The 26,027-nt window shown below is 38.4% G+C and overlaps 1 protein-coding gene across 1 annotated transcript in view; it reads left to right on the forward strand.

The window, feature by feature from the left end:
• LOC139721530 (uncharacterized) overlaps window positions 1-25,752 on the forward strand; it is a 51,497-nt gene extending 25,745 nt beyond the window's left edge. Inside the window, exons 19-43 of the mRNA XM_071632845.1 lie at window positions 177-285; window positions 986-1,248; window positions 1,817-1,925; window positions 2,480-2,554; window positions 3,157-3,438; window positions 3,813-4,067; window positions 4,658-4,951; window positions 5,680-5,973; window positions 7,537-7,818; window positions 10,225-10,506; window positions 11,363-11,632; window positions 12,174-12,455; window positions 13,239-13,520; window positions 13,941-14,179; window positions 15,606-15,714; window positions 16,231-16,305; window positions 16,835-17,052; window positions 17,837-17,945; window positions 19,918-20,013; window positions 20,445-20,615; window positions 21,224-21,387; window positions 21,978-22,078; window positions 22,533-22,716; window positions 24,424-24,539; window positions 25,299-25,752. Coding sequence (XP_071488946.1) covers window positions 177-285; window positions 986-1,248; window positions 1,817-1,925; window positions 2,480-2,554; window positions 3,157-3,438; window positions 3,813-4,067; window positions 4,658-4,951; window positions 5,680-5,973; window positions 7,537-7,818; window positions 10,225-10,506; window positions 11,363-11,632; window positions 12,174-12,455; window positions 13,239-13,520; window positions 13,941-14,179; window positions 15,606-15,714; window positions 16,231-16,305; window positions 16,835-17,052; window positions 17,837-17,945; window positions 19,918-20,013; window positions 20,445-20,615; window positions 21,224-21,387; window positions 21,978-22,078; window positions 22,533-22,716; window positions 24,424-24,539; window positions 25,299-25,483 — 4,846 coding nt within the window. The 3' untranslated portion in view covers window positions 25,484-25,752. The remainder of the gene's footprint in view (window positions 1-176; window positions 286-985; window positions 1,249-1,816; window positions 1,926-2,479; window positions 2,555-3,156; window positions 3,439-3,812; window positions 4,068-4,657; window positions 4,952-5,679; window positions 5,974-7,536; window positions 7,819-10,224; window positions 10,507-11,362; window positions 11,633-12,173; window positions 12,456-13,238; window positions 13,521-13,940; window positions 14,180-15,605; window positions 15,715-16,230; window positions 16,306-16,834; window positions 17,053-17,836; window positions 17,946-19,917; window positions 20,014-20,444; window positions 20,616-21,223; window positions 21,388-21,977; window positions 22,079-22,532; window positions 22,717-24,423; window positions 24,540-25,298) is intronic.
• The last annotated feature ends 275 nt before the right edge of the window (window positions 25,753-26,027 follow it).

The following is a 26,027-nucleotide window of genomic DNA, read 5'->3' on the forward strand; positions in this document are numbered from 1 at the left end:
TCAATTTGCGATAGCCTTTTGTGCATGTTAACTTAGATAAATGGCCCATGGATTTGATAATGATGTTGGAACCAATACAGTGCACATGGTTACAATTTCTCTAGTTTCACTAAAACTAAATGTGAACTTATCAGTATAACTCATCTGTCTCTATAATGCCCATGGTTGTGTTTCAGGTCAGCTGAATTTGATGCAGTGAAGTGTGAACTCTCCCAGAAGTCAGAGGAAGTCAAAAAGGTACAGGAACTCATGACACTGGAGAGCTCTATGCTGAAGGAACAAGAGGTAAATTGGCAATTACAGTTTGATATCGGCCTACAGTTGATGGCTGAAACTGGAAAGGCTGATCTCTCTCTCTCACATATGATAACAGCCAATCAATAATCAGGGATTATGCCTGTTACCATTGACATTGCTTTATTGCAAGGTCTTCATTAAAACAAATCTATTTCACAGGTCATGATTTTTAGTGAAGTATGGTGAGTGATGGTTAGATGGAGAAAAAAAGCATATCAAGAGAAAATAGTAGAAGCAGAATTTCTGTAGAGTCCCACAAAAATGAAATAGATATACATGTATTTGAAAGCTGTAGCCTATTATTACTATTTTTTTTGGTGGGAAGTAATTGCTGATGTCATCTTAGATAAAGATTATCAGACTAGAAATAGATATAAGTACATGATGCTATTTACAATGGTAATCCATGTCAGCGTTAACTTATGTATGGGCTGTATATATACATGTGTGTGTGTGCGTGTGTGTGTGTTTATGACAAACTTACCCGGTATATTCATGCAACATATCTTGTGCCAATATACTTGCAGTTCAGCAATGCACATACGTATAAAGCAGCAAGAGATTATGCAGATTATGTATTCTTAATTGTGGTTGGAGGGCAGATACAAACATTGATTTTAGCCTATACTACAAATGCGAGACCAGCATGTTAATCGGTGTCATGTTGCCATGGTTTTGATGATGTCAGGAAAAGATAAGAGCTGAGGTCACTCAGGCCCTGAGTGATAAGGGAGACTTGGAGCACCAGCTGACCATTGAAAAGGAGCGCAGCGAGTCTCTGATCTCTGAACTCCGGCTCCAACTCCAGGAAGCCTACACCAGACTGGAACAGAGAGAGGGTGAGGGTGCCACCGATGACTCCCAGGCACAGGATAAAGTGAGGGAGTCTGAAGTGAGACTAGCTGCTCTACAGGACGAGATGGACGCACTGCTCAAATCTTCTACAGAAAAGTAAGAATATAGACATTGGTATATTTTGGGAAAAGATTGTCAAATGGACAAGGAATTTGTTTAGGAAACTCACAGAGAGCCATGAAGACATACATTATATTCACCTTGTAGGTGTTTTTCTGATGGCTTGTAAAGCAGCATTTGTGCTTTTTATGTTAGAAAAGGTTGCTGTTTATGTCAGAAACTGAATACATTGGACTCTGCAAGAGAGTTTGGGCTGAAATAAGAGTAAATTCTCAGACCAAATTGGAAAAATTGTGTGTTGATTACATCACCAAAGTTGAGCATTGCCTAAGTTTGAAAAACTTATTTTCCAGTCCCAATGGATTTGAGTTATGCGGAGTTGACTGTAGTTGGATGGAAGACTCATATTTTTGCCAGAGAATCATTTCTTTCAAATGTAGTGGTATGTGTATTAGGGATGAGGTTTCAGAAGATTTATAATCTAACAGCTGATCAAGCATAAGTCTGTGAATATTCTTATGTCATTTTGTTTTTGTTTTTGTTTGTATATCCTAATTGTTTTAAAGCCATGAATGAGAAATTGGTCATTTTCTATGTGTAACAGGGCAGCAGAACTTGAAGCAGTGAAGATGGAACTTGGTCAGAAGTCAGAGGAAGTGTCTGGACTGCAGGACTTTGTCACTCAACAGACCCAAAACTTTGAGGAACAGGAGGTATGATTCCATGCACACTTCACAAGTCATGATCCTATGCAGAGCTGTTAGTTGTCACAGTCGAGTTTCTCCTCGTCAGAAAATCTGCTCCATTCAGTTTCAAGATGAGTTTCACATCTTTTGTGTTTTGAATATGCTCATTAATCAGATATTGTTACAGGTTTAGGCAGGTTGGTGTCCACAGGAAGGTAGATTAAAAGTAATATTAAGTGGTATTTACTGTGTTCAGAGTGCTTGAGAAATGATTAGATAGATACAGATGTAACAAGAACAAATATGAAGCAAGCACATAGGTCATGTACCATCATCCATTTCATCAGCATAATAAGCTGCTGAAAATGCTCAAGTATGCATTATGAATTGTCTAGCTATTCCCTACTACATGTCTCATGGGTTGACCTGTTTTTTCATTCAAAAGTTTCAGAAAGTCTTTTAATTTTGTATACAGTAAGCAAATCACTGTTAATTTTCTCTTTTATAGCACATATAAAGATCAGAAAATGATCTACCTGAATGTAATGACTTATTCTGTAATCATGCCTTTATTTTCTCAGGCACAGTCTAGACATGAGATTAAGAGGCTCCATGAACTTTTGACTCTGAGTGAAGCAGAGATGAAAGAGATTGAGGTGAGTGAGTTTCACATCCCAAGGCATACAAGCCCTTGAAGTTCACTACTTAAGTCTGTTATTATCAATAATATCTCTTTTGGCTAATTTGAGAGAGCATTTTTGGAATATGGAGTAACTGTCTGTGTTCTTGCTCTTCAGCGAGCATGGTAATTAGAGATGTATTCTATGTGGTACATGGGCTGAGAAAATGTTTATGAAGATGTTCCAAGTTGTCCTGGTGCTCTATGAAGATTCATTTGCCTTCACTGCATTCAATTTGACGTACCTGTCGCAGAAGAATTTGTGATTGCTATATCCCCCATATGCTTTGTGTTACAGTAGTTAATGCACTGGGTTTGTTCATTGTTGTATTGGGGAGGGGGGTTGCTTTGCCAATGTGTGATAGTTCTGTTGACATTGGTTTAAGATAGAGTGAAGGCATAATGCTGCAAGAAAATAAATATAACATCATTTGTTAAAGATGAAAAAAAAGTAAATCCTGAACATAATATGAATCTGACAATCAATCAGCAGTTTTCCAGAGTAATTCAGCTTTTCGCAAATCATTCCTCACTTTTTGTTAAACACATATTAATATGTCACATTTTCTCTACTACAAGGATGACATAAGAGCCCAGCTGGACCGAGTCCAGAAGGAGAAGGATGCTGTTGAGAGCCAGCTGAGCCAGGAGAGGAGTCTGACCTTTGACCTTCGCCAGCAGCTCCAGGAGAGCAGCGACGGAGAACCATCGGCAGAGGGAGGGGCAGTCAGTGAGGATTTGCAATCACTACTGGAAGCAGAGCAGGAGAAAGTGAGAGAGTCTGCGATAAGACTAGCAGCCACACAGGAGGAGATGGAGTCACTGCAAGCATCTCTGAAAGCAGAGCTGAAAGACTTGGAGGTGAGTGATAGGAGAATATTTGAAGACCTCATAGCTTGAATGTTCTCTCTGCCATAAGTTTCAACTTCACAGTTTAGTTGCATTTGTTTTGTTAAATGGTGCATCACAAGACTTCCTTCAGGTTACTGTGCTTTACTTCGTTGTAATTTGTGCAGTCCCTCCATCCATGAGGAAATTTAGTTTGTTTAACAAACATGACCATACTTAGATGATTAGGGCCTTATGATCAAAGGTCATTAATGCAAGTCATTGGCCAAAATAGAAAGAAAGGAAGGAAGAAAAATTGTGTGAGAGTTTTTGAGCGACTGCAAATCTTATCAGAGGGAAGTCTGGATCGTACTTTCATTCATTCTTTGCACTTTTGCCACCTACAGGATAAGATGCAAGGCCATCTATCACAAGCTCAGTGTGACAGAGCAGACCTTGAAGGCCAGCTAAGCAGAGAAAGAGAGCTGACCACTGAGCTTCACCAAAGGATCCAGGAGCTAGTGGAGAAGGAGGTGGCAGGTGGTGTGGTGGAGATGGAGCAAGAAGAGAAGACAACAGAGTCTGCAGAGAGACTAGCTGCTCTTCAGATGGAAATGGATGCTCTGCGGGAATCATCAGCGGCAGCAATGAAAGACCTTGAGGTGAGTATTATGATAAGGCATGGTTAACTTATTCATTTTGGTAACTCATTTTGTTTCTGTTCTGTTTGTTTACCGTACAGTGATACATGGGTATGCTTTATTCAGTGTGGATTCAGATGAGTTATAAACCAAGATGATTTATCGTCATTAAACAGCATGAAATTTTGATAAAATGCTTCCTGGATCAAACATTTTTGTATAAGTTTTATATTTGCAAGAAACCGTTTTCATAAAGAAACTCAAGACCCACTTATTTGAAGAACAATACCAATGATTATGTAATTTTTGGATTATTTGTACTCATAGTTGATTTATATGTTTATTTCGTTTGTTAATTGTCAATGTTCATCTGTAAAATGCTTAGAAACTTTTTGTCATAGGTGCTATATAAATTCTTCATATTAGTATCATTATTAGCAGTAGTTGCACCTTTAGTATTTTATGTAAAATTTTGTTGTGAATACGTTTTGCAGATAAACAACGAAGGAATTTTATTTGATGTTTTCTCTGATGTTTCAGGAGGCATGAATAGTTGGTGTATAAATGTTATCAATTGATGATGTAATATCTTTACTAATCACTCATACCAGGACAAGATGCAAGCTCAGCTAGCCCAGTTACAGGATGAAAAGACCGAGTTGGAGACTCAACTGAGTATGGAAAGACAACAGCATGAGTCCCTGATCTCAGAACTTCGTATTCAACTCCAGGAAGCTTGCAGTAAATCAGTCAATCAGGAAGAAGGAACTATGACAGAAGAGTTACGTAGACAGGTGGAGCTGGAGCAGGAAAAAGTGACGACTGCTGAAGCAAGACTAGCTGCTGTACAGAAGGATATGGAAGCTTTGCAAGAATCCATGCATGCACAGATAGCAAATATTGAGGTGAGCACCATAAAGATACATTCAATGACTGCCACAAGTCCATACATGCCATTCTCCCAGAAATGATAAATCTTTAGTTGTCAAAATCTATATCATTTTGAGCCACAGTCTTTTCAATTGACCATTCCTGTACAAAGATGGATGAAGTTATCATGTAAGTAATATTCCAGAAAGAATGCCTGCTAGTATTCAAATATTACTGAAAGAAGTTCGGTCAAGAAATATATCATTTGAGAGTACTGGTACAGCATTTTATACGTGTGATAGTTTAATAACAAAATTAACTTACACTAGGATGCATCTTGATACTTTAAAACGTTACTTGTTAAACATTACATTTTCAAAATCAGAGATATTTTAGGCATTGCTTAATCCTGTGCTTCTCAACCATTTTTAACCTGAGGCCCACTTTGACCCCTGGAACATTTTTTTTTGAGATCCAGTTGCATGTGTAGATTGAATACGATTTGTTTTCATTTTGGGCAGACATCTTGGCCCACCTGCAAGAGCTTCTCGACTGCGGCCCTCTGGTTCAGAAGCACGTGCTTAACCCGTTGAGGACGGACCAATTTTGCTGCGACGCGCATTTCCCATAGACACCTGCCCAAGTATACTCGGGACTTGTCCTCAACGGGTGAAACTCGTGACCTGCCTTTCACAATATATAACCTGTGCTATGAATGATGAAATATCTAGTATCCAAGTAACATCTGTCTTTGGTCAAACAGGATGAGATGCAAGTCAAACTTCAGCAAGCCGAGGGTGAGGTGACCAACCTCAAACTTCAACTGACCACAGACAGGGAGAGCAGTGAGTTGGTGACAGCTGACCTTCGCCGGCAGCTCCGGGAATCGTACAGCAAGCTGGAGAATGAAGAGGCAGGGGCAATAGTAGAGGAGCTGAGAAGAGAGGTGGAGTTATCCAAGGAGAAACTGGCTGAGTCTGAAGCCAGACAGGCTACCATGAAGTCTGAGATGGAGACTGTGCAAGACTTATTGTCAGCAGCAATGGAAGGCAGTTTGGTAAATATATTGCAGAGAAATATATACATATTGAATTGAATTGAACAGGTTTTATTAGAAATCATGTCTGGCAGCCAAAGGCTGAATTGCACATGTTTTACAATCATAGTTATAAAAATAGACAGATTATTTCGGTGCTCTGTACAAACAATGATACAAGGACATGACATAAAAAAGAACAAATATTACAGTGGTCACATGTGGTAAATCACAAGAAGTGATCAATCTATGAGGGTACCAGCCCAATCAATTCTGAAATTGCTTTTACAAAAACGAGAAGAAAAAAGGAGATAAAAAATATCCTGTCAACATGGCAACACCGCTCAACACTGAATAAAAAAAAAATCATTACTATTACAACTGATAATAAAATCAGTGAGGGTACCAGCCCATCAATACTCAGATTACTTTTTCAAAAAGAAAAGAAAAACGAAAAAAGAAGAAATGAGGAAAAGGGAAAAAAATCACTGTCAACATATCATTACACAACTAATCATTAAAAAATTTCCATTACTATTTCATCTACATATATTAATTTTGATTTTTTTTTAAATCACACCTACACATCACATTAATCACGTGTGCCAAATTTCAATAAAATAAACAATATTTCTTTCTTTTCTTTTAAACAATTATTTTCATCATGACAGCTCATCCTTCAACATAAATAAAACATATCTTTTAGGCCTACATATCAAAAAACTACATCCATCAGAAAAAAAAAAAACTATATCTCAAATCAAAATCTGAAATGAAAAAGAGATCAACTCAATCCACACTCATTGTTTTTCTTTATAACAAAACAATATCCGAAATTTAAAAAAAAAAAAAAGCGAAATCTACCCGTCTCTGCTATAACAATCATAAAAATTATGGCTCAAAAACTGATAAGATCAGTTAAATTCTCACTGTTACTTCATATGTACCAAATATCCGGTCATTTACTCAAATCCGCAATATATTTTTCTATTACAAATAATACCATATCAAAAACAACACAGGCAAATAGACTGATGAACATACAGCCGGAAAACATCATACTTGAAATGCTACTTATACAAATGCATAAAAACTTCTAATCTTTATTATTCAGTAGATTAATGAAATATGGAATTGCACTGTCAAACCTGCAAAATCAATATATTGATTTTGCAGGTTTGGCATGGCAAACAGCATATTTAGTTTGCTCTTCAAGATTTTGGCATTTTGTATTCCTCATGTTTAGTGTTTGCAATTATATTCATTACACAGATGACTATGTGAAACCAATTTTTGGGAGTTTCTGAACAGATAATCAATAAAGTACTTCTGTCATTTCTTGATGCAAATTTCATTGGAGTATCTCATTCTGTGCCATTAAATGTTATCATGATATTGATTCATACAACTCTACCATTTACATTTATGGACTTCTTGGATTGTTTCAAGTGTGCATGTGTATATATGTGTGCGTTTGTTGGGGAGGGGGTTAAGACATTATGCAGATTTGTGCATGAATTCATGTTATCAAATTTTCATGTCACTGCATAATAACAAGGTGCCATGATTGTTACTTAAACACAGAGCCTAGAAAAGCTGCAGGAGCAACTCACACAAGCCCAGACAGAGAAAGCCGAACTCCAACACCAGCTTGGTGTAGACAAAGAGCAGTATGAGTCCCTAGCCTCTGAACTCAGGCAGCAGCTCCAGGAAGCCTGCAGCAAGCTGGGGGAAAGAGAAGACCTACAGAAACTACTGGAGTTGGAGCAGGAAAAACTGAAGGAGGTTGAGACAAGACTAGCTGACTTACAACAAGAGATAGAGACATCACAGCAATTATTGGAAGCAGAGATGAAAGACAAAGAGGTGAAAAACTGTGGAAGTCTAGGGCAATGATGAATTGATGTCCTAATGCTTCCCAATACTGTGTATTAATCCAAAAGGTAGTTGTGGTATACTTGCAGAACTGTTGATTATTGCTCCAAAATATATACATAGATATGCATAAGAAATGTGTGAAATAATGCTGTAATAACACCATTTCAGTTTGGTAACAGTGAAAAAGTGAAATATTAGCTGAAAAGGTTTGTTGAAAGACCACTATCTCAGAGCTTACTCAGTTGTGACTTCTACGTAATTATACCCCCGCCACACATAGTGTGAAGGGGGTATATAGGAATCATCGTGATGTTGGTCGGGTGGGTGGGCAGGCGGTCGGTCGGTCGGTCTGTTGCAAAATCTTGCGTCGCGAACTACTCCTACAGTTTTGAAGCAATTTAAATGAAACTTAAGGTAAATGATGATATTGAGGTATAGATGTGCAAGACATGTTTTTTTGTGTTTGTCGGACAATGCATTGCCATGGTAACCATAATTTTACCAAAACCTTGTGGATTGAATAACTTCCATAGTATTTAAGCAATCAATTTCAAAATTGGTATCTATAATGATCTATAGGTGTAGTTGTACAAGACACTCTTTGTGTTTGTACTTGACAAAGCATTGCCATGGTAACCGCATGTTTTCTTCGAAATCTTGTGGAGTGAACAACTTCCACAGTTTTGAAGCAATTGAAATCAAATTTGGTAGGCATTAAGGCCTTGAGGCATAGATGTGAAACACATCATTTTTGTGTTTGTCGGACAAAGCGTCGTTATGGTAACCATGATTTTACCATAACCTTGTGGATTGAATAACTTCCACATCATTCAAGCAATTAAGGTCAAATTTAGTATGTATGATGATCGGGAGGTGTAGTTATGCAAGGCACCAATGTGTTAATATAAGAAAAATGTGTTGCCATGGCAACAGCTCATTTTTGTATCAAATTGAAACATTTAATCTATGAAGGTGAAATTTGGTGTGTATGATGCTCTTTAAGTGTAGTTTTGCAAAATGTCCTTTGTATTTGTATCGGACAATGCGTTGCCATGGTAACCGCATGTTTTTTTTTTAAAATCCTGTGGAGTGAACTTCTTCCACAGTTTTCAAGCAATTGAAACCAAATTTGGTAGGCATTATGGCCCTGAGGTATAGATGTGGAACACATAATTTTTGTGTTTGTCACACAAACTGTTGCCATGGTAACCACAATTTTACCAAAACCTTGCAGATTGAATAACTTTTCCATCATTCAAGCAATGAAAGTCAAATTTAGTATGTATCATGATCTAGAAGTGTAGTTTTGCAAGACACCAATGTGTTAGTTTAAGGAAAATGTGTTGCCATGGTAACCACTCATTTTTGTATCAAAATAAACCATTCAAGCTATGAAGGTCAAATTTGGTGTGTATGATGGTCTTTAAAGGGGAAGGCTAGTAACTGATCAGTGGGAATCAGTGGAAATGCTGGAAGATGATTGTTCCAATCCTTATGGGATTCATTCAAGAGTTCATTGTATATCTATTGTTGTGTGAAAATGATTTGCTTCAGAATGGTCTCATATTCAAGTAATGTGCAGTTTAATGCTTCCAGGTAAGCGTCCCTGGTCAGTGACGGAGCATTAATCTGCACATTACTTGAATATGAGACCGTTCTGAAGCAAATCATTTTCACACTACAATAGATATACAATGAACTCTAGAATGAATCCCATAAGGATTGGAACAATCATCTCCCAGCATTTCCACTGATTCCCACTGATCAGTTACTAGCCTTCCCCTTTAAGTGTAGTGATGCTGGGGGAAAGCATGTTTCCATTTGCTGTAAGTTTTATACTCAGTGTCAACTCTGTAATTGTACAGTAAACTAAAATTATTCTGTTTCCTATTCGACAAATGCACAAACTTGGTATTAACGTCATTGCCCTTATGACATCACATACTATAAAGCAACACTAGGGGCGGGGGTATTAATCACCTTCAGTGATAATTCTACTTTTTTATTGTCAGGTATTGGTAATCAGCAAATTGGCCCACAGCAATCTCCATCAATATTCCATGCTTGACTGAACGCAGCTGTTGGGAAATATGACTGAAGGAGTACAATCGATCATCATGTAATGTTCTACCTTCCCGCAATGCTGAATGGGGAGGGTTCTTCTAGAATAAAAGTTGTGTACTACAGTTCTCAAAATATTGATGGTGGAAGATGAATTTTGAGCCCTTCTGAGAACTATGTATTTGTATGGCTGTTCCAAGTGCCTACTTGTATGTGTGTTTCTTTGTTAGGGAGGGGGTGAAGACATTATGCAGATTTGTGTATAAATTCATATTAACAAATTTTCATGTCACTGCATAATAACAAGGTGCCATGGTTGTTACTTAAACACAGAGCCTAGAAGAGCTGCAGGAGCAACTCACACAAGCCCAGACAGAGAAAGCCGAACTCCAACACCAGCTTGGTGTAGACAAAGAGCAGTATGAGTCCCTAGCTTCTGAACTCAGGCAGCAGCTCCAGGAAGCCTGCAGCAAGCTGGGGGAAAGAGAAGACCTACAGAAACTACTGGAGTTGGAGCAGGAAAAACTGAAGGAGGCTGAGACAAGACTAGCTGATTTACAACAAGAGATAGAGACATCACAGCAATCATTGGAAGGAGAGATAAAAGACAAGGAGGTAGAAATTATGGAAGTCAAGGACAATGATGAATTGATGTAAACCTTTTACTTACCTCATATATTTGGCAGTTCTGTATAGAGTTGATATGATGGCATGGCTCAGATCTTTTGGAATAGGAGTATAACAGAAGAGTAATTATTTTCATTATAAGTAGTCTTAACAATTTAGCATCAGAGAATTATGTTGATGTAGCCATATAAATATATGTATATATATATATATATATGGGCTTTGTCAAGTCTTTGTTTTCTTTGTGATGCCTACCTTGTGCGCTACTTGTGTATGTGTGCATTTTGTTATGGACGCGCTACCACTGACGACGCATCTTTTATTTTGATTTATCTGCTTCAAAATAAAATCTGCCATTGACTTGACAAAGCCCTATGGGCGAAAATTTGTCAAAACTACGTCTCTCACAGAGTTTTCATATTGAACTACTGTTGTGAATCAATACTTTCTTGGACTCAGAGCAGAAACATATTGCTGTTAATAGTGTTATTCACATATATATATATATATGTACATATATGTACTTCCTAATTGCTAGTGCTGTGGAATTTGCTGTAAGTCATTTCTGCTTGTTTTATTATGAACTGATATTTTATTTAGGCGAAGTTTTGATAAGTCTAGTATAACATTTTGTGTCATTAAATGTTAGCATATGATTCTACTAGGATCGAATATTGGTTCGTATGACTCCAGCATTTACATATGGTGATTCAAGTGCCCATGTATATGTGTGTGTGTTGGGGAGGGGGTTAAGACATAATGCAGGTTCGTGCATAAATGCCTGTCCTCTAACGTTCATGTCTGTGCATAATAACAAGGTGCCATGATTGTTACTTAAACACAGAGCGAAAAGCTGCAGGAACAACTCACACAAGCCCAGACAGAGAAAGCCGAACTCCAGCACCAGCTTGGTGTAGACAAAGAGCAGTATGAGTCCCTAGCTTCTGAACTCGGGCAGCAGCTACAGGAAGCCTGCAGCAAGCTGGGGGAGAGAGAAGACCTGCAGAAACAACTGGAGTTGGAGCAGGAAAAACTGAAGGAGGCTGAGACAAGACTAGCTGATTTACAACAAGAGATAGAGACATCACAGCAATCAGAGATGAAAGACAAAGAGGTGAAAAACTGTGGAAGTCTAGGGCAATGATGAATTGATGTCCTAATGCTATGTTTTAACCTATTGCCACATACATATGTGGCAAGTCTGTATAGAGTTGTTATGTCAAGACTCATATTTGGGGGAATGTGAACATAATAAAAGAGTAACTTTTTTGATTATAACCTGTCTTAAGAAGTTAGCATCAAAGAATTATGTGTTGATGTAGCCTGGTATGTGTATATACTGTATGCTTATACAGAAAGCTTCCAATTGTTTGTGCTGCTGCATTTGCTGTCAATCATTTTTGTTTGTTACGAACTGAAATGTTACATAGGCTGAAGTTTTGATAAGTCTAGTATAAAGTTTTGTGTCATTAAATGTTAGTGTGATATCGGTTGGTATGACTCCAGCATTTACATATAGTGATTCAAGTGCCCATGTATTTGCTTGTGATTGTTAGGAGGGGTATGCAGATTTGTGCATAAATTCATGTTATTAAACTTTCATGTCAGTACTTAATAACAAGGTGCCATCCATGTATGAATTACTTTACACACAGAGCCTAGAAAAGCTGCATGAGCAACTCACACAAGCCCAGACAGAGAAGGCCGAACTCCAACACCAGCTTGGTGTAGACAAAGAGCAGTATGAGTCCCTGGCCTCTGAACTCAGGCAGCAGCTCCAGGAAGCCTGCAGCAAGCTGGGGGAAAGAGAAGACTTACAGAAACAATTGGAGTTGGAGCAGGAAAAACTGAAGGAGGCTGAGACAAGACTAGCTGACTTACAACAAGAGATAGAGACATCACAGCAATCATTGGAAGCAGAGATGAAAGACAAAGAGGTGAAAAACTGTGGAAGTCTAGGGCAACGATGAATTGATGTCCTAATGGTTCCCAATACTAGTACTGTGTGTTAATCCAAAAGGTAGTTGTTGTATGCATGGAGAACTGCCGATTATTGCTTTAAAATATATACATAAGGAATAAGAAATGTGTGAAATAATGCTATAATAAACCATTTCAGGTTGGCAGCGATGAAAAAAAGAAGAAGAAATATTAGCTAAAAAGGTTCACGGAAGTCCACAATCTCAGAGCTTACCCGATTGCGGTTTCTAAATAATTTTTCATAATCAAGCATTGATAATTGACAAGTCAGGCCACAGCAATCTCCATGGATCTTCCGCGCTAGATTGCATGTAGCTCGTTGGAAAATACAATTGCAAGAGTATGATTGATCATCACATAACATTCTACCTTCCCACAACGCTGAACGGGGAGGGTTCTTCTAGAATAAAAGTTGTGTACTACAATTGAAATTGTTCCACACTTTCGATCTCAAAATACTAAAACAACGCCTCATCATCTTGGCAAATCACATCAGCCAGGTAAGTTTCTTGGTAGACCCTGTTGATGTATTGCCAGCAAATCCCAGATGGTGGAAGATTAATTTTGAGCCCTCCTGAGAACTATGTATTCATATGACTGTTTCAAGTACCCATTTGTATGTGTGTGTGTTTGTTAGGGAGGGTGTTAAGAAGTTGTGCAGATTTGTGCATGAATTCATGTTATCGAATTTTCATATCACTGCATAATAACAAGGTGCCATGATTGTTACTTAAACACAGAGCCTAGAAGAGCTGCAGGAGCAACTCACACAAGCCCAGACAGAGAAAGCCGAACTCCAACACCAGCTTGGTGTAGACAAAGAGCAGTATGAGTCCCTAGCCTCTGAACTCAGGCAGCAGCTACAGGAAGCCTGCAGCAAGCTGGGGGAAAGAGAAGACCTACAGAAACAATTGGAGTTGGAGCAGGAAAAACTGAAGGAGGCTGAGACAAGACTAGCTGATTTACAACAAGAAATGGAGACATCACAGCAATTATTGGAAGCAGGGATGAAAGACAAAGAGGTAGAAAATTGTGGAAGTATAGGACAATGATAAATTCATGTAGACATGCTATGTGTTGATGTAGCCATGTTTATTTGCTGATACAAAGAGCTTCCTAATTGCTATAAAGCTGCTGCCTTTGTTGTAAGTCGTTTTGTTTGTTAGTTTGTTTGTTTTTGTTATTGTGAACTGAACTTTTGATATACTGGTAGGTTGAGGCATTGTAGGAGAGAAGAAAACACATTAACAGTGGCTGTGAGTCATGTTGTATTGGCTCTGCATTCATATTATTTGATTGGATTGAGAAAGGTCATGAATTTCCACATTATTTTTATCATCGTATCATGTGATGTGGCTTAAACATGTGTCACAAGTGTTCAGATTATGAACGAGTGCCAAGAATCTGTGTGACTTTAATCTTCAATATTTCAAACCCACCAGAATGAGATGTGTGCTCAGCTTACATTGGCCCAGAAGGAGAGGTCAGCGCTGGCAGAGGAGCTGAAAGTGGAGCAAGAGTTGACCTCTGACCTCCGTCAAGAGCTGCACGAGACCTGCAGCAAGCTGGGAAAGGCTTTGGCAGGGGAGGAAATAGTGCAGGAAAAAGTGAAGAAGTCTGAGATGAGGCTAGCTGACCTTCAGGACGAGTTGGTGGCAGCACAGGATGAAGCTATCGAGAGGCAAGGACAACTTATATTTAAAGCCAAACCATAGTTCTGGTATGCCTGAAAAATTGTCAAATTTCGCTCCCAAATGTACACATATGCTTTAAGAAATGCGTGAATAACGCTGTAATAACATTGGGTAACGACAAAAATGTGAAATATTAACCAAAAAGGTTTGACAGAGTCGCAACCTCAGAACTTACCCGATAGGGGTCAGGCGAACTTGGACTCAGGGACAACTTGGCCTCGCTTTGACGGCGGCGCCGAGTTGTCCCTCTGGATTGTACAGTGTTGTACTATGGGAGCGCTTCGCGTTTTGGCTGGTCGCAGTTATGGCTCAAGCTGATACAACGTGCGCATCAAAGAACTTCTTTGGCGCATATGCAAAATTAATGTGCACATATCAAGCGCCTATGTACAGAATATGGCAATCACGAACTGTGTGTTTTGTCTGAAATAGGGCCGAGTTTTCCCTGAGACCGAGTTAGTCTGGATCCTTCTGGAATAAAAGTCGGTATGCCAACCACGCTTTTGATTTTAGAATACTCCAAAATAACTCATCATCCCGCCAAATCGCGTCAACCAGTTAAGTTTCTTGGTAGATTCTTTCAATATATTGCAAGCATATGAAATGATGCCAATGGGATCTCAAACCCTTATCAGAACTATGTTTTCACTTTAATGCTTGCTCAAACATAGATCTGCTGTTAATATCAACTGTACAGAAATCCAGCATTATTTACTGCTACTCATAAAGCACAAATATATCATAAGATATCTCATTTTCATAATTGGACTTCTCCAGGTAAGATCCCATTGTGCATGTTGATGCATTGAATCCTTCAATTTCCTCTTTGTTTTTATTTTTGTAGCATTGAAAATTAGATTATAAAGGTTGTGTTAATGTCGTTCACTTCATTGCAAAGTAAGTAATTATTTCATTGGTGTATGGTAAATTTAACATTGTATATTTTTTGGTAGAAGACTTACAGTGTATTTGGACAGAGTGCCATGTCAGTGATCTTATTACCATACAGAACATTATTATTATCATTTATTATTATTCTTATTACATTGTATCTTCTCTTTTTTTTTGGGGGGGGGGGGGGGCTTCACACTCAAATGAACAACTGATGTAGTTTGATTATCCACAGCATTTGATTTCATGTGTAAACCACATGTCACATGATCTCATCAGTCTCTCGCTAAATGTCATGTCACGTACACTTCCATTAACCCATTGAGGACAAGTCCCCGAGTATACTCAGGCAGGTGTCTATGGGAAATGCATGTTGTATCAAAATCAGTCCGTCCTCAACGGGTTAATTCTTTCAGTCTTTTCAGTGACATATGTCAATCTACAGTGTCTCTAGGATGTAAAATTGTTTCACTGAGAGGTTTAATCAAATCCACTATTTTTTATTAAATGTGTATGCAACAGGGTGGCTGACTTTGAGGCTGTCAAGACCCAACTTGCTGAGAAAACTGAAGAAGTTCTCAGGCTGCAAGAGTTCATGGAACATGAAAATTCCAAGGCAGAAGAGCAGGAGGTATGACAGCTTACCCTTCTTGAAGGCAACAACCCTGTCATTGATTTGTAAATTAGAGCAGAAATGTATTCATTAAATCACAATCCTTGTTGCAAAGACCTATTTAGAGATAATCCATATCTCTATTTTTACACTGAGAAATTCCCTTTGTGAAAAAAGGGGGATATTGAAAAAATTGATCGATTTATTTGTTTCAATTTATCAACAAAAAAGAGGATGATTTTACTTTGGATTGTGTTACATCCTGAAAAATACTCTCCTCACAACAATCAACTGTATGTTTGTAATACATGTCGTGTGATCATAGATACTTCTTCCATTGGTCTGCAATTTCCCCTGTTTCAGAACATGTTTTTTTCCATGGTTAAAAGAGAAATGGAAAGAAGTGACGTAAAACTGTACATATCTATTTGCATTTGTGAGTTTTTTATGACTCTGGATATGTACAAGTCAAGCACCTGTAGTAGGTTTCTCTCTGTATTAGACTATATTCTGTCCTTTGAAACCATTTTTCAGGCACAGTCCAGGCATGAAATCCAGAGGCTTCATGATTTACTCCAGACGAGTGAAACAGAAGTGAAGGAAATTGAGGTGAGATCTTGTTACACAGCTGGGCCTTGCTATGGTGCCATGACACTCCATGTTGTGCATTCATGTCATTGATTTAAAAAAAAAAAATCATAAGCCTTTGTTTTAACATCATTCCTAGGATATTTGTTTTATCAAATCAGATGTCTGGTACTCAACACCAAGCGAGCAGAATTAATGCTTCATTTTGTAACAAGTGTAGAGGTATTGAATGTCGACTGTTTCAGTCTAAGACATATAGTCAGAAGTTATGAGAGCAATATACATGAGCATGTCTATGATAAAGTAGCCTGTTTCTACTATGAATCGGAAATTACAAAAATCCATGGTTTCATGCAGAAGTAGACATAGACTTTGACTTGTGGAATCTGTAAAAATGTGATTATGTAATGATAGCAAACATGACTGATATGCTTTGAGTTATGGAGGGTACCCATTGTGTCACTGTTTCTATGATATTTTGTGCTCATAGATACAAAAGTATTTCTCTGTATATATTATATGTTTATAATCATGCTACTGTCCATGTCAGGATCAAGTCAGTGCCCAGTTGGCCAAGACCCAGAAAGAGAAGTCTGACCTAGAACACCAGCTGAGTGAGGAGAAGGAGCGCATGGCTTCCCTGACCTCTGAACTCCGTCAGCAGCTCCAGGAGGCCCAAAACAAGTCAGATGGAATGGCAGAGTCTGAAGTGAAACTAGCCAATGTGCAGTCAGAGCTGGAGGCACTGCAGAAAACAGCAATTGAAAGGCAAGTGATATTCCTCCATCTACAAAACCTACTGTTCTCTCATCTATGAGCGGAATATTCATTATGATTGCTATCATGAATGTCACCAGATCTGTTATTTTTATACTCAAATATTAGGTATCATTCCCTTCTTTGTTGAAATCAAGGTTTCATTTTGTATGATTAGATCGTGTCACAACACCACGGTAAATCTGCCATTAACAATATTCTAGCTGTTATGGCACAGTACAAAGTGTCCACATTTTAGCTCTCATTTTCCAGAAACTCTTCTTCTTCTCTTTTTCCTGTGTGCTTTCTTAAAATCATCTAACAAGCTTTCTATTACCAAACCATTCAGTGTCTGGGTTACCCATAAATAATGACTGTTTTTTACCCAATACCACATGCTCAAATTTGATATGTCTCATTTTAGTGTCGTGTTTCACTTTTCCTCGAATGGGCACCTGTTTCACTTTTCCTTGGGATGGACTCCTGTTTCCTGTCTCACCTTTTCTGGCAGATGATGTGAAGATAGACTTGAGATAGACCCAAATTACATGTAGACAGTGTGCAGGAGTTTGTCTCAACGTTTTATTTATGTATGGGAGTAGCAGTAGTCTAAGGCTGATATAAAGCTAGACAATCTTATCATATGACCCTAGATTGATGGCATCTTTTTATTTGCATCATCAAATTTACTCCTGTAAATGAACCTTCCTTATATGTATTGTTCATGATTGCTCTTTTAGTCCGTGAAGATTCCATGGATTACAAATTTTTATCACTTGCATTGTTTTCAAAACAGGACAGCAGAACTTGATGCTGCACAGACTGCCCTGAAGGAGAAATCAGAGGAATTGCTGAGACTACAGCAGTTAAAGGCTCTTGAAAGTGAAAAGCTGGAGGAGCAGGAGGTAAACTGCCTGTTCAGAGTCTGTTCATTCTCATGCACCACTGTATATGTTCTTCTGAAAGTGATACTGTGGGCATGCTCGAACCAATTCCTGTGTGTTTTATTTGATGCCATGGCACTTGTTTTTTTTTTTCCTTTTAATTTTTTATGCCTCCGCCACGAAGTGGTGCCAGAGGCATTATGTTTTCGGGTTGTCCGTCCGTCCGTACGTCCGTCCGTACGTCCGTCCATCTGCATTCATTTAAGCAATAACTTGAGTAATAGTGACTGGAATTTTACCAAACTTGTTCCAAGTATAAAGTATGATGGGGCAATTACTTAATTAGATTTTGGGTGAAATCGGCCAAAGGTCAAAGGTCAAGGTAAAATCATGAAATTGTATTTGTTTACGCGATAACTCAAGACTGGATTGAGCAAATTTCACCAAACTTTGTCCGAGGATGATGTATGATAAGACAATTACTTGCTTAGTTTTTTAGTGAAATCGGACAGGTCAAAGGTCAAAGATCAAGGTCAAATCCTAAAATTTATCTGTTTACGTGATAACTCAAAACTGGATGAAGCAGCTTTCACCAAACTTTGTCCAAGGATGATGTATGATGGGCAATTAGTTGAGTACTGTAAACGTGGAAATTTTCGCGGTACATTAATTTTCGCGGATTTCGCGCTACGCTCGGCTAGCGCGAATTCAAAAACGCGCGAATATATCTTCACAATTTTCTACGCACATTTTGAACGGGATGAATTGTGTGCGCTTCATCGATGATACTGCTACGTAGTACAATGTACAGGCATGTTTACGCTACTAGTACTGTGCGAAGAGACGATACCCTAGATTGCTGTGTACTGTAGCATGCATGTGTGCACCGCACGCATCGATGCTACAGTCCCCCGTGACTACGGTACTAGAGTCACAGCTGTACTACGTATTTGAGTGCTTGTACTCGCAGTCGAGCCGCTCGCTACGTCGCTTGTCGTACGCTGGCATAGCAAGCTATGTAGCAGAGGCTTTGGATGAAAGCAGTGAATGTACGGTACTACAGTAAAGTAACCTGCTGCGGAGCGCGAATTTAAGAACCCGCGAATACGTTTTCGAGCCGCTCAGCGCGAAAAATTAATCGCGCGAAAATATTGACGTTTACAGTAGATTTTAGTGACATTGGCAAGAGGTCAAAGGTCAAAAGGTCAAGGTCAAATGCTAAAAATGTTGCTATTTCCCCCATATCTGTGCAATGCCCGAAGGTATTTTCTTGAAACTTAGTGTGGACATGTACTACTGCATAAAGATTCTCCAGAGAGAGTTTCATGTCATAAGGTCAAAGGTCAAAAGGTCAAAGGTTAGGTGAAAAATTTCACTTTTCTCACAAATGGTTCAATGTATTTTCATGGAACTTGGTACATACGCATGTACTGACTGGCAGGGATTATCTAGGGAACTTAGGGGTCATGGGTCAATAGTCAGGGGGTCAAAGGTCAAGGTCAACTCCGTAAAATTTTACTATTTCCCTCATATACTAGTGTAAGCAACGCTTGCATTATTAGTTTTAAAACTTAATATATGTTGATGTGTGTGATGTTTTGTTGTTTTTGATCAAGTGTTTGATGATGATAATAATGAAAATGATGATAACACTATTAATTATGATGACAACCATAGTTATGACAGCATTCTCTTACCATTCTCTATTTGTCTGGGATTATAATCTAACCTACCTCAGAAAATACTGATGGAAGTCCTTGAGTATATGTTTTGTTTTTTTGTTTTTTGCATAAGCACTGCTAATACAGCTGTCAGTAAAAGTTTATTTTTATTTTGAAATTCTGAAGTTCTGCTGATCTTATATGAAATATGAGATTTCCTATGACTTCTTCATTTGTATGACTCTGCTATGTATTCTTCATTCTCCTCTCTCTATATATGTGTTTTATGTCTCTGTATATTTTATTTTCCTCTCACTTTTCTCTTTCTTCAGAATGCTCAGACTGAAGGACTACAAGCTGTCCTGAAGACAAAGGAGGAAGAACTTGGTCAACTAACAGATGAGATCAGAGACCTTAAGAATGATAAGGCAAGTTAACATTTAGCAAATTTTTGCCTTTCTTGAAAATTGTACTTTATCACACTTCATATTATAAATTGAAAGTTGCTGATGCCAGCATTCTTGGAGTTAATTTTTAATCCTTTTCCTCATTGCTTCACTGTGGTAAAATGATTATTTGTGAGAGTTTCACCTTGTTGAACTTTTGATTTTATGACTGGGCACGTAGCGATGATTGTTCCTGACAATGATTGCAGCCATGAGTGATAATCATTGCACCTTTTGAAAAGCCAATCAGGTTTGTACATTTCAGTTGTTGGCTGTGATAGCTGCAAAGTTTTAAGTTGAATTGAGGACAGAAATGTTTTACAACTGGCTGCTGGACTCTCTGATGCTGACTTTAATTACGTGCAGGAAAACATTTTTTCACTAGATTTCTGACCCTGTCTTTCCTGGTTCAGGAAGCCCTGGAGAAGTGGAAGGCCAAGGCAAAGGAAGAACTGCGGCGCGTTCGCCGGGATGCCATCATAGAAACAACAAGGACCGAGGGGCAGTATCGGTCAGCTGTCCTAGAAATGGAAGCAGAGCTGGACGTGGAGAAGGCAAAGGCCAAGGAAGCCCAGCAGAAACTGGTATGCAAGCTGGGTCAGATGTCATCAAAATAAAATCAATTTGAGCTCATATGTACCTAATGAGAGCTGTCAGGGTCACTGTATGTATGAGATGTTACAATCAGTTGCATGTGATGCATATTTCAGTGGGATTTTATTGATGAGTTTGGGAAAGTGATCATCTTTCCAACTTCCACTTGTAAAATAGAACATGTGATAGCATTAGTTTTAAACCTCATGGAAGTTACAGTCAACTGACAAGTTCATGAGATTTTAAAGTATTCATTATGCTGCTGTGTAATGAAGTCTTCCTTCAAGCAATCTGTATGTGCTTCATTCTGAACTTGCCCTTATGTGTATTTACCCTGTAAGGAGTGCCAGCTTCTGTGTTAATGCTAATTTCACCGTTTAAAATCTATAGATACTATCCCCTCCCCCCCAAAAAAAGCGCAACAACAACAACAACAACAACAACAACAAAATAAACAGTGGGGGTTATTGATAGGTTGAGAATGTAGAAAGTGTAAATGCCCTTTCATTCTGACAAATGATGAATGAGCAAGTTAGGTACAAGGTACTCAATGGAATGCGTATCACTGTATTCAAGTGCAATAATTTCCTTCCTTTAGGAAACTCAAACAAAACGTGTGTGTGAGCTTGAAGCACAACTGAAACAAGGCCAGCCCAGTGGAGATGAGGTTGCCAGCCTGAAGAGTGAGGTTGCTTCCAAAAACTGGAAGCTGAAGAAGATGGAGATGGATAGTGTTAGACAGACTGTTCAGCTGGAGGAGAGGTAGGCACCCATGAGATGCTTTCTCCAGCTTTCCTCTATTCCTACTATCTTAGTTTCTTTTCTGAACTGTGAATAACTACTTGGCTTGTAAACATGGACTGGTTTTAAAAGCTGTGGACAGAAAATAGTTGTTAGTAATGCCTGATTTATGATATTTGCTGTGAGCAGTGTTCTTTCTCTGCAGGTTTTGCAAGCTTTTATTTCATGCCCTGAACCCGGCCCAGTCGCTTTTGTGGAATGAGTGGAGTAGTTGCACTATTTACATTGTTTACAGTGGTTAAAGATGATTTTAAGCGTGTCGTTCATTTCAATGCCATTTATTTCATATACTTGTTACTACTATTCATGTCTTTTTGACTGCTTATCAGCAGAAATGATGTCATGGGTCTCTATGCCATTCTTTAATTAAAAAGTTTCTGAATGAATGTTCATATGTACCTACAATGCTACCTACTCTTTTATCTTTCTTCCTTGGTACACACTTGACCAATTGCAGCTTTGCTGGTTGCATAGAATTCTTTCTTGTGGCTAATATTTGTTGTCTCTTGTAATTAAGACTGTGTATCTGTCTTCCACTCTGTTCTCTGTAGGGTAAAAGAACTGGAGAATGAGAAGCAATACCTGGAGAAGACAAACAGGCAACTAAAAACGGAGATGAGGCGCATGCATGAAAAGGCTGCTGATAGCTCAGGTAGGTCTCCATAGTAATACATGTATAGGATGGGGATTATTAATGCTTAGTGTCGAGGTTTGGCATGTTCGTATTATAAACTCTGTGTATGGGATTGATTGTTTGAACCTATGTTTGTTATCATAAGTGAGTTTGAATACTTGAGTTTGAATACTTGATTGCAATGTCTTCACTAGTTTATACAGCTAGATGAGTAATAGGTGCCCAAAGACAGAGACAAAAGTTGAAGGGAGAGAACCTCAGATGCAAAGAGGTAATTTTAAATGTGAGTTATGATAGATGGAATGAGGCTAAGATATTACCTAGGCATAAATTGCAATGAAAATGTCATAAATGATTCCTATAGTCATACATGTTAGCAGGAACACATACAAGCACTTGCATGAACCAACTCCTCTGCAGTTGAAAGGCACAATTTGTGAATGAGTTGATCTTTCTTCTTCACCCTGAACAGTGTTGTCATCTGCAAACTACCCAGAGGCAGGCGTATGTGGTTCTAGCAGTGCCTATGATATCGCCTTCTACTCGCTGCGGGCAGAGAACGAGTCACTGAAGAGGAAAGCTCAGCAGGCTGATAAAAAGACGGAGAAAATGGACAAAGAGATGGAAACGTTGAAGCTCCAGAGAGACGAACAAGTGTGAGTAGATAGAATCAACGGTACACCTTTCTTAAAGTATCAGAAACAATTCAAACACATATGATGATAAGAAAGATATTTTGATTCAAAGCAATGAACATCCATTTTTTTTAACCATTTGAAATAACTTTTGAGTGAGCATATCAGTATATGGTATGCATTCAAGGGATGGTACAGTATTGGTGGAGATGAGAATTCGGCTTCTAACTTTTTGTGAGATACCAAGAAAACACTTATTATATAGTACAGAGCATACCGTTTTAAGAGGAATTCAAAGTTTATTTGATGAAAATCAGGTTTAGAATGACTGAAACATCCAAAAACAAAATAAAACAAAGCGATCGTAATAAAGTGTGGGTCCCACACTTTACTGGAATCGCTCTTTTTAGGACATCTCATACATTTCAAAACCAATTTTCATCAAATAAACGTTGAATTCCTAATAGGTTTACATGCTCTTTCATATTTCATAAGAGGTTTGTCATTATCTCACCAAAAAATGTTAGAAACCTGAAATTAGGTCTCAACCAAAACTATGTGATCCCTTTAATTTATCACTGTATGAGCAGCAGAACAAACAAATGTCTCCTGTATTTACAACAGGTTTGTTGCACAGTCCTGTACACTAAGAGCATATTTAATTTGTGCTGAAAAGGACAAACCCCCCCCCCCACCCAAATCTAGAGACATCACTATATTGGAGGGTATAATGCTAACTAAAACACCACTGCTTATTTTCTACTTAGTTCTATCACAATGACTTAGTATTGTAAAGATATCTGTCTGTTTGTTGTGTTGGGTCTGTAAACACTTTTCAAATGCTTTTTTAGTCATATCAATATGTAATAGTCACAGAATTTGATCTCAACCTTAGATCCCTGGTCCTGGCCATCTGGGGGGCATTTCATGAAGCGTTTTGGTCAGATAATTTTCTAACAAACTGTTAGAAGCTACTGAAATCCTTCCATTTGACTGGCTGAGAGCAAATTTGTCCGACAACTTTGTCGGGCAAAATGCTTCATTGAATGCCCCCCTGATGTTCCAGATTTTCATGATTTATTCTGGCATGGCTTATACTGTCGCATTCAACAGAAGCTTTGCTTCTACCACATCTACCAAAAGTCACAGAAATATTTGACTTACATGTAATTATCTGCCATTGTGCTTAGATTAAGAGAATAAGATCTTACCTTCTTAAACTGTTGCGTGAATTAAAAACCTTTCCTTTGACATTAATTCTGTTACCTGAAAACTTTGGCCTTCTTCTGTTCCCAAATTTACTCAGTTCATCTAAAGTTGGTTGTACATTAAAAGTTTATTCACTTTCAAAAGCTGAGCTTGTCCTCAAGTGGTAACAGTACCAACAAATTTACTACTTCTGACAGATCGTCAGAAGTCATAATACCACTGGCAACACTAGATTATGGAGACATAAAAAACTACTAATCAATGTTTTCTTTGAAACAGTTTTTAAAAAAAGAAGCTATTTGTTACTGTTTCAGTCTCCTTATATGATGCATATTTGATCAGATGTATCAACTCCATTTAATTGTCTTTGGACTGCGGCAGGTAATATGCCTATATAATCTTACTTACATAAATAACATACTTTTATATCAGAGACTATGAAATGGACACACATGTGAATAACTCATACTTCAAGCTCATATAGTACTTTGGAAATGTTCTGTGGTCTCCTCTTTCCAGGACAAGGAATACCCGCTTGAAGGAGGAAGTGTTGTACTTGAGAGAAAGAATGGAGAAGGTCAAAACTTACTTTGCCTCCAAACATGTGGAGTCTCGGGAAACTCAGCCCCTTCAAGGTTTGTATTGCTTTTTGGCTTCCTATGTCTTACTTTACAAACTTATCACATCAACCTTGGAGGATTACTGTAAGAGAACATACCCCATGTCACATTTTGTGTGGGAATGTTGTTTGATGAACTGTGAATATCAAGCATTAAAACTTGATTGCAAATGAATAGATAATGAAAAGATTCTCACTGCTTGACTGCCAAGTGGTCATTTGCATTGGAGTCATGAGTGTGTACCTTGATAATCTTGTCACATAACTCAGACATCACATTAATAGTGCGCCTTATTTGTTTTATACATCAGACAACAGCAACATTTAAATTTGCTGTTTAGAAACATCACTCTTCCCAGACTTGTTATGGAATTTGTACAGAGCAAGTTCACATGTTTTGTGTTGCTTTTTTCGGGAGGGGGGGGGGGGGGGGGGGGGGGGGGGGGGGGCGGAGGGGGGATACACATGTGAAAAAGTAGGCAAGTGTGAAAACTACAAAGCTTAATGTCACGTGATAACGTTAACATTTTTGTTTTTTTGGGTGTTGTAATGTTATGATGCTGAACTTGTGTTCCTCTCAATGTATGCCATTATATGTATATGACATATCCTCAAAGTTCTTCTTTCAAGTTGATGGAAAATCACTGATTTCATGGGTTGCAGTGATGAGTACTTTTACCCCAGAATGAGGAAGTTTTTGTCCTTGGTCTGCCAAACATTCTGTGAGCTAAAGCTGAATTACAATTCATGTTGTCTTCCTCTCCTTTTTATCCAGACTCCAATTCGGAGACACCAGGACTGAGGCGAGAGCACCACGACCACATCCAGACAAAACTGCTGCCATCATCAGTGTCTGCCGGGAGGGAGGGGAATCTAGACATCAGCAGGGCATCCAGTATGTTTGATGCACTGAAAGGAAACGATCCGGAAGAAGACAAGCCTGAATGCACCACTCAATGAGACACAGCTATGATTGTATCTTGTCATTTCTCAAATAGTTACGTAGTATGCCCAAATGCAGCACTCAGTGAGACACATCTATGATTGTATCTTGTCATTTCTCAAATAGTTAGGTAGTATGCCTGAATGAAGCACTCAATGAGATGCAGCTATGATTGTATCTTGTCTTTTCTCAAATAGTTAGGTAGTATGCCAGAATGAAGCACTCTGTGAGATGCAGCTATGATTGTATCTTGTCATTTCTCAAATAGTTAGGTAGTATGCCTGAATGAAGCACTCATTGAGATGCAGCTATGATTGTATCTTGTTGGTTCTGAAACAGCTACATAGTAGACCTGAATGAAGCACTCAATGAGACGCAGCTATGATTGTATCTGGTCATTTCTCAAACACTTAGATAGTAGGCCTGAATGCAGCACTCAATGAGACACAGCTATGATTGTATCTTGTCATTTCTCAAATAGTTAGGTAGTATGCCCGAATGAAGCACTTGGTGAAATTCAACTGTGATTGTATGTTGTCATTTCTCAAACACTTAGATAGT

The sequence above is a fragment of the Diadema antillarum genome, unplaced genomic scaffold (assembly GCF_040938485.1).
Source record: "Diadema antillarum isolate AM-2024a unplaced genomic scaffold, OU_Dant_1.0 scf00000145, whole genome shotgun sequence".
NCBI classification, from domain to species: domain Eukaryota; kingdom Metazoa; phylum Echinodermata; class Echinoidea; order Diadematoida; family Diadematidae; genus Diadema; species Diadema antillarum.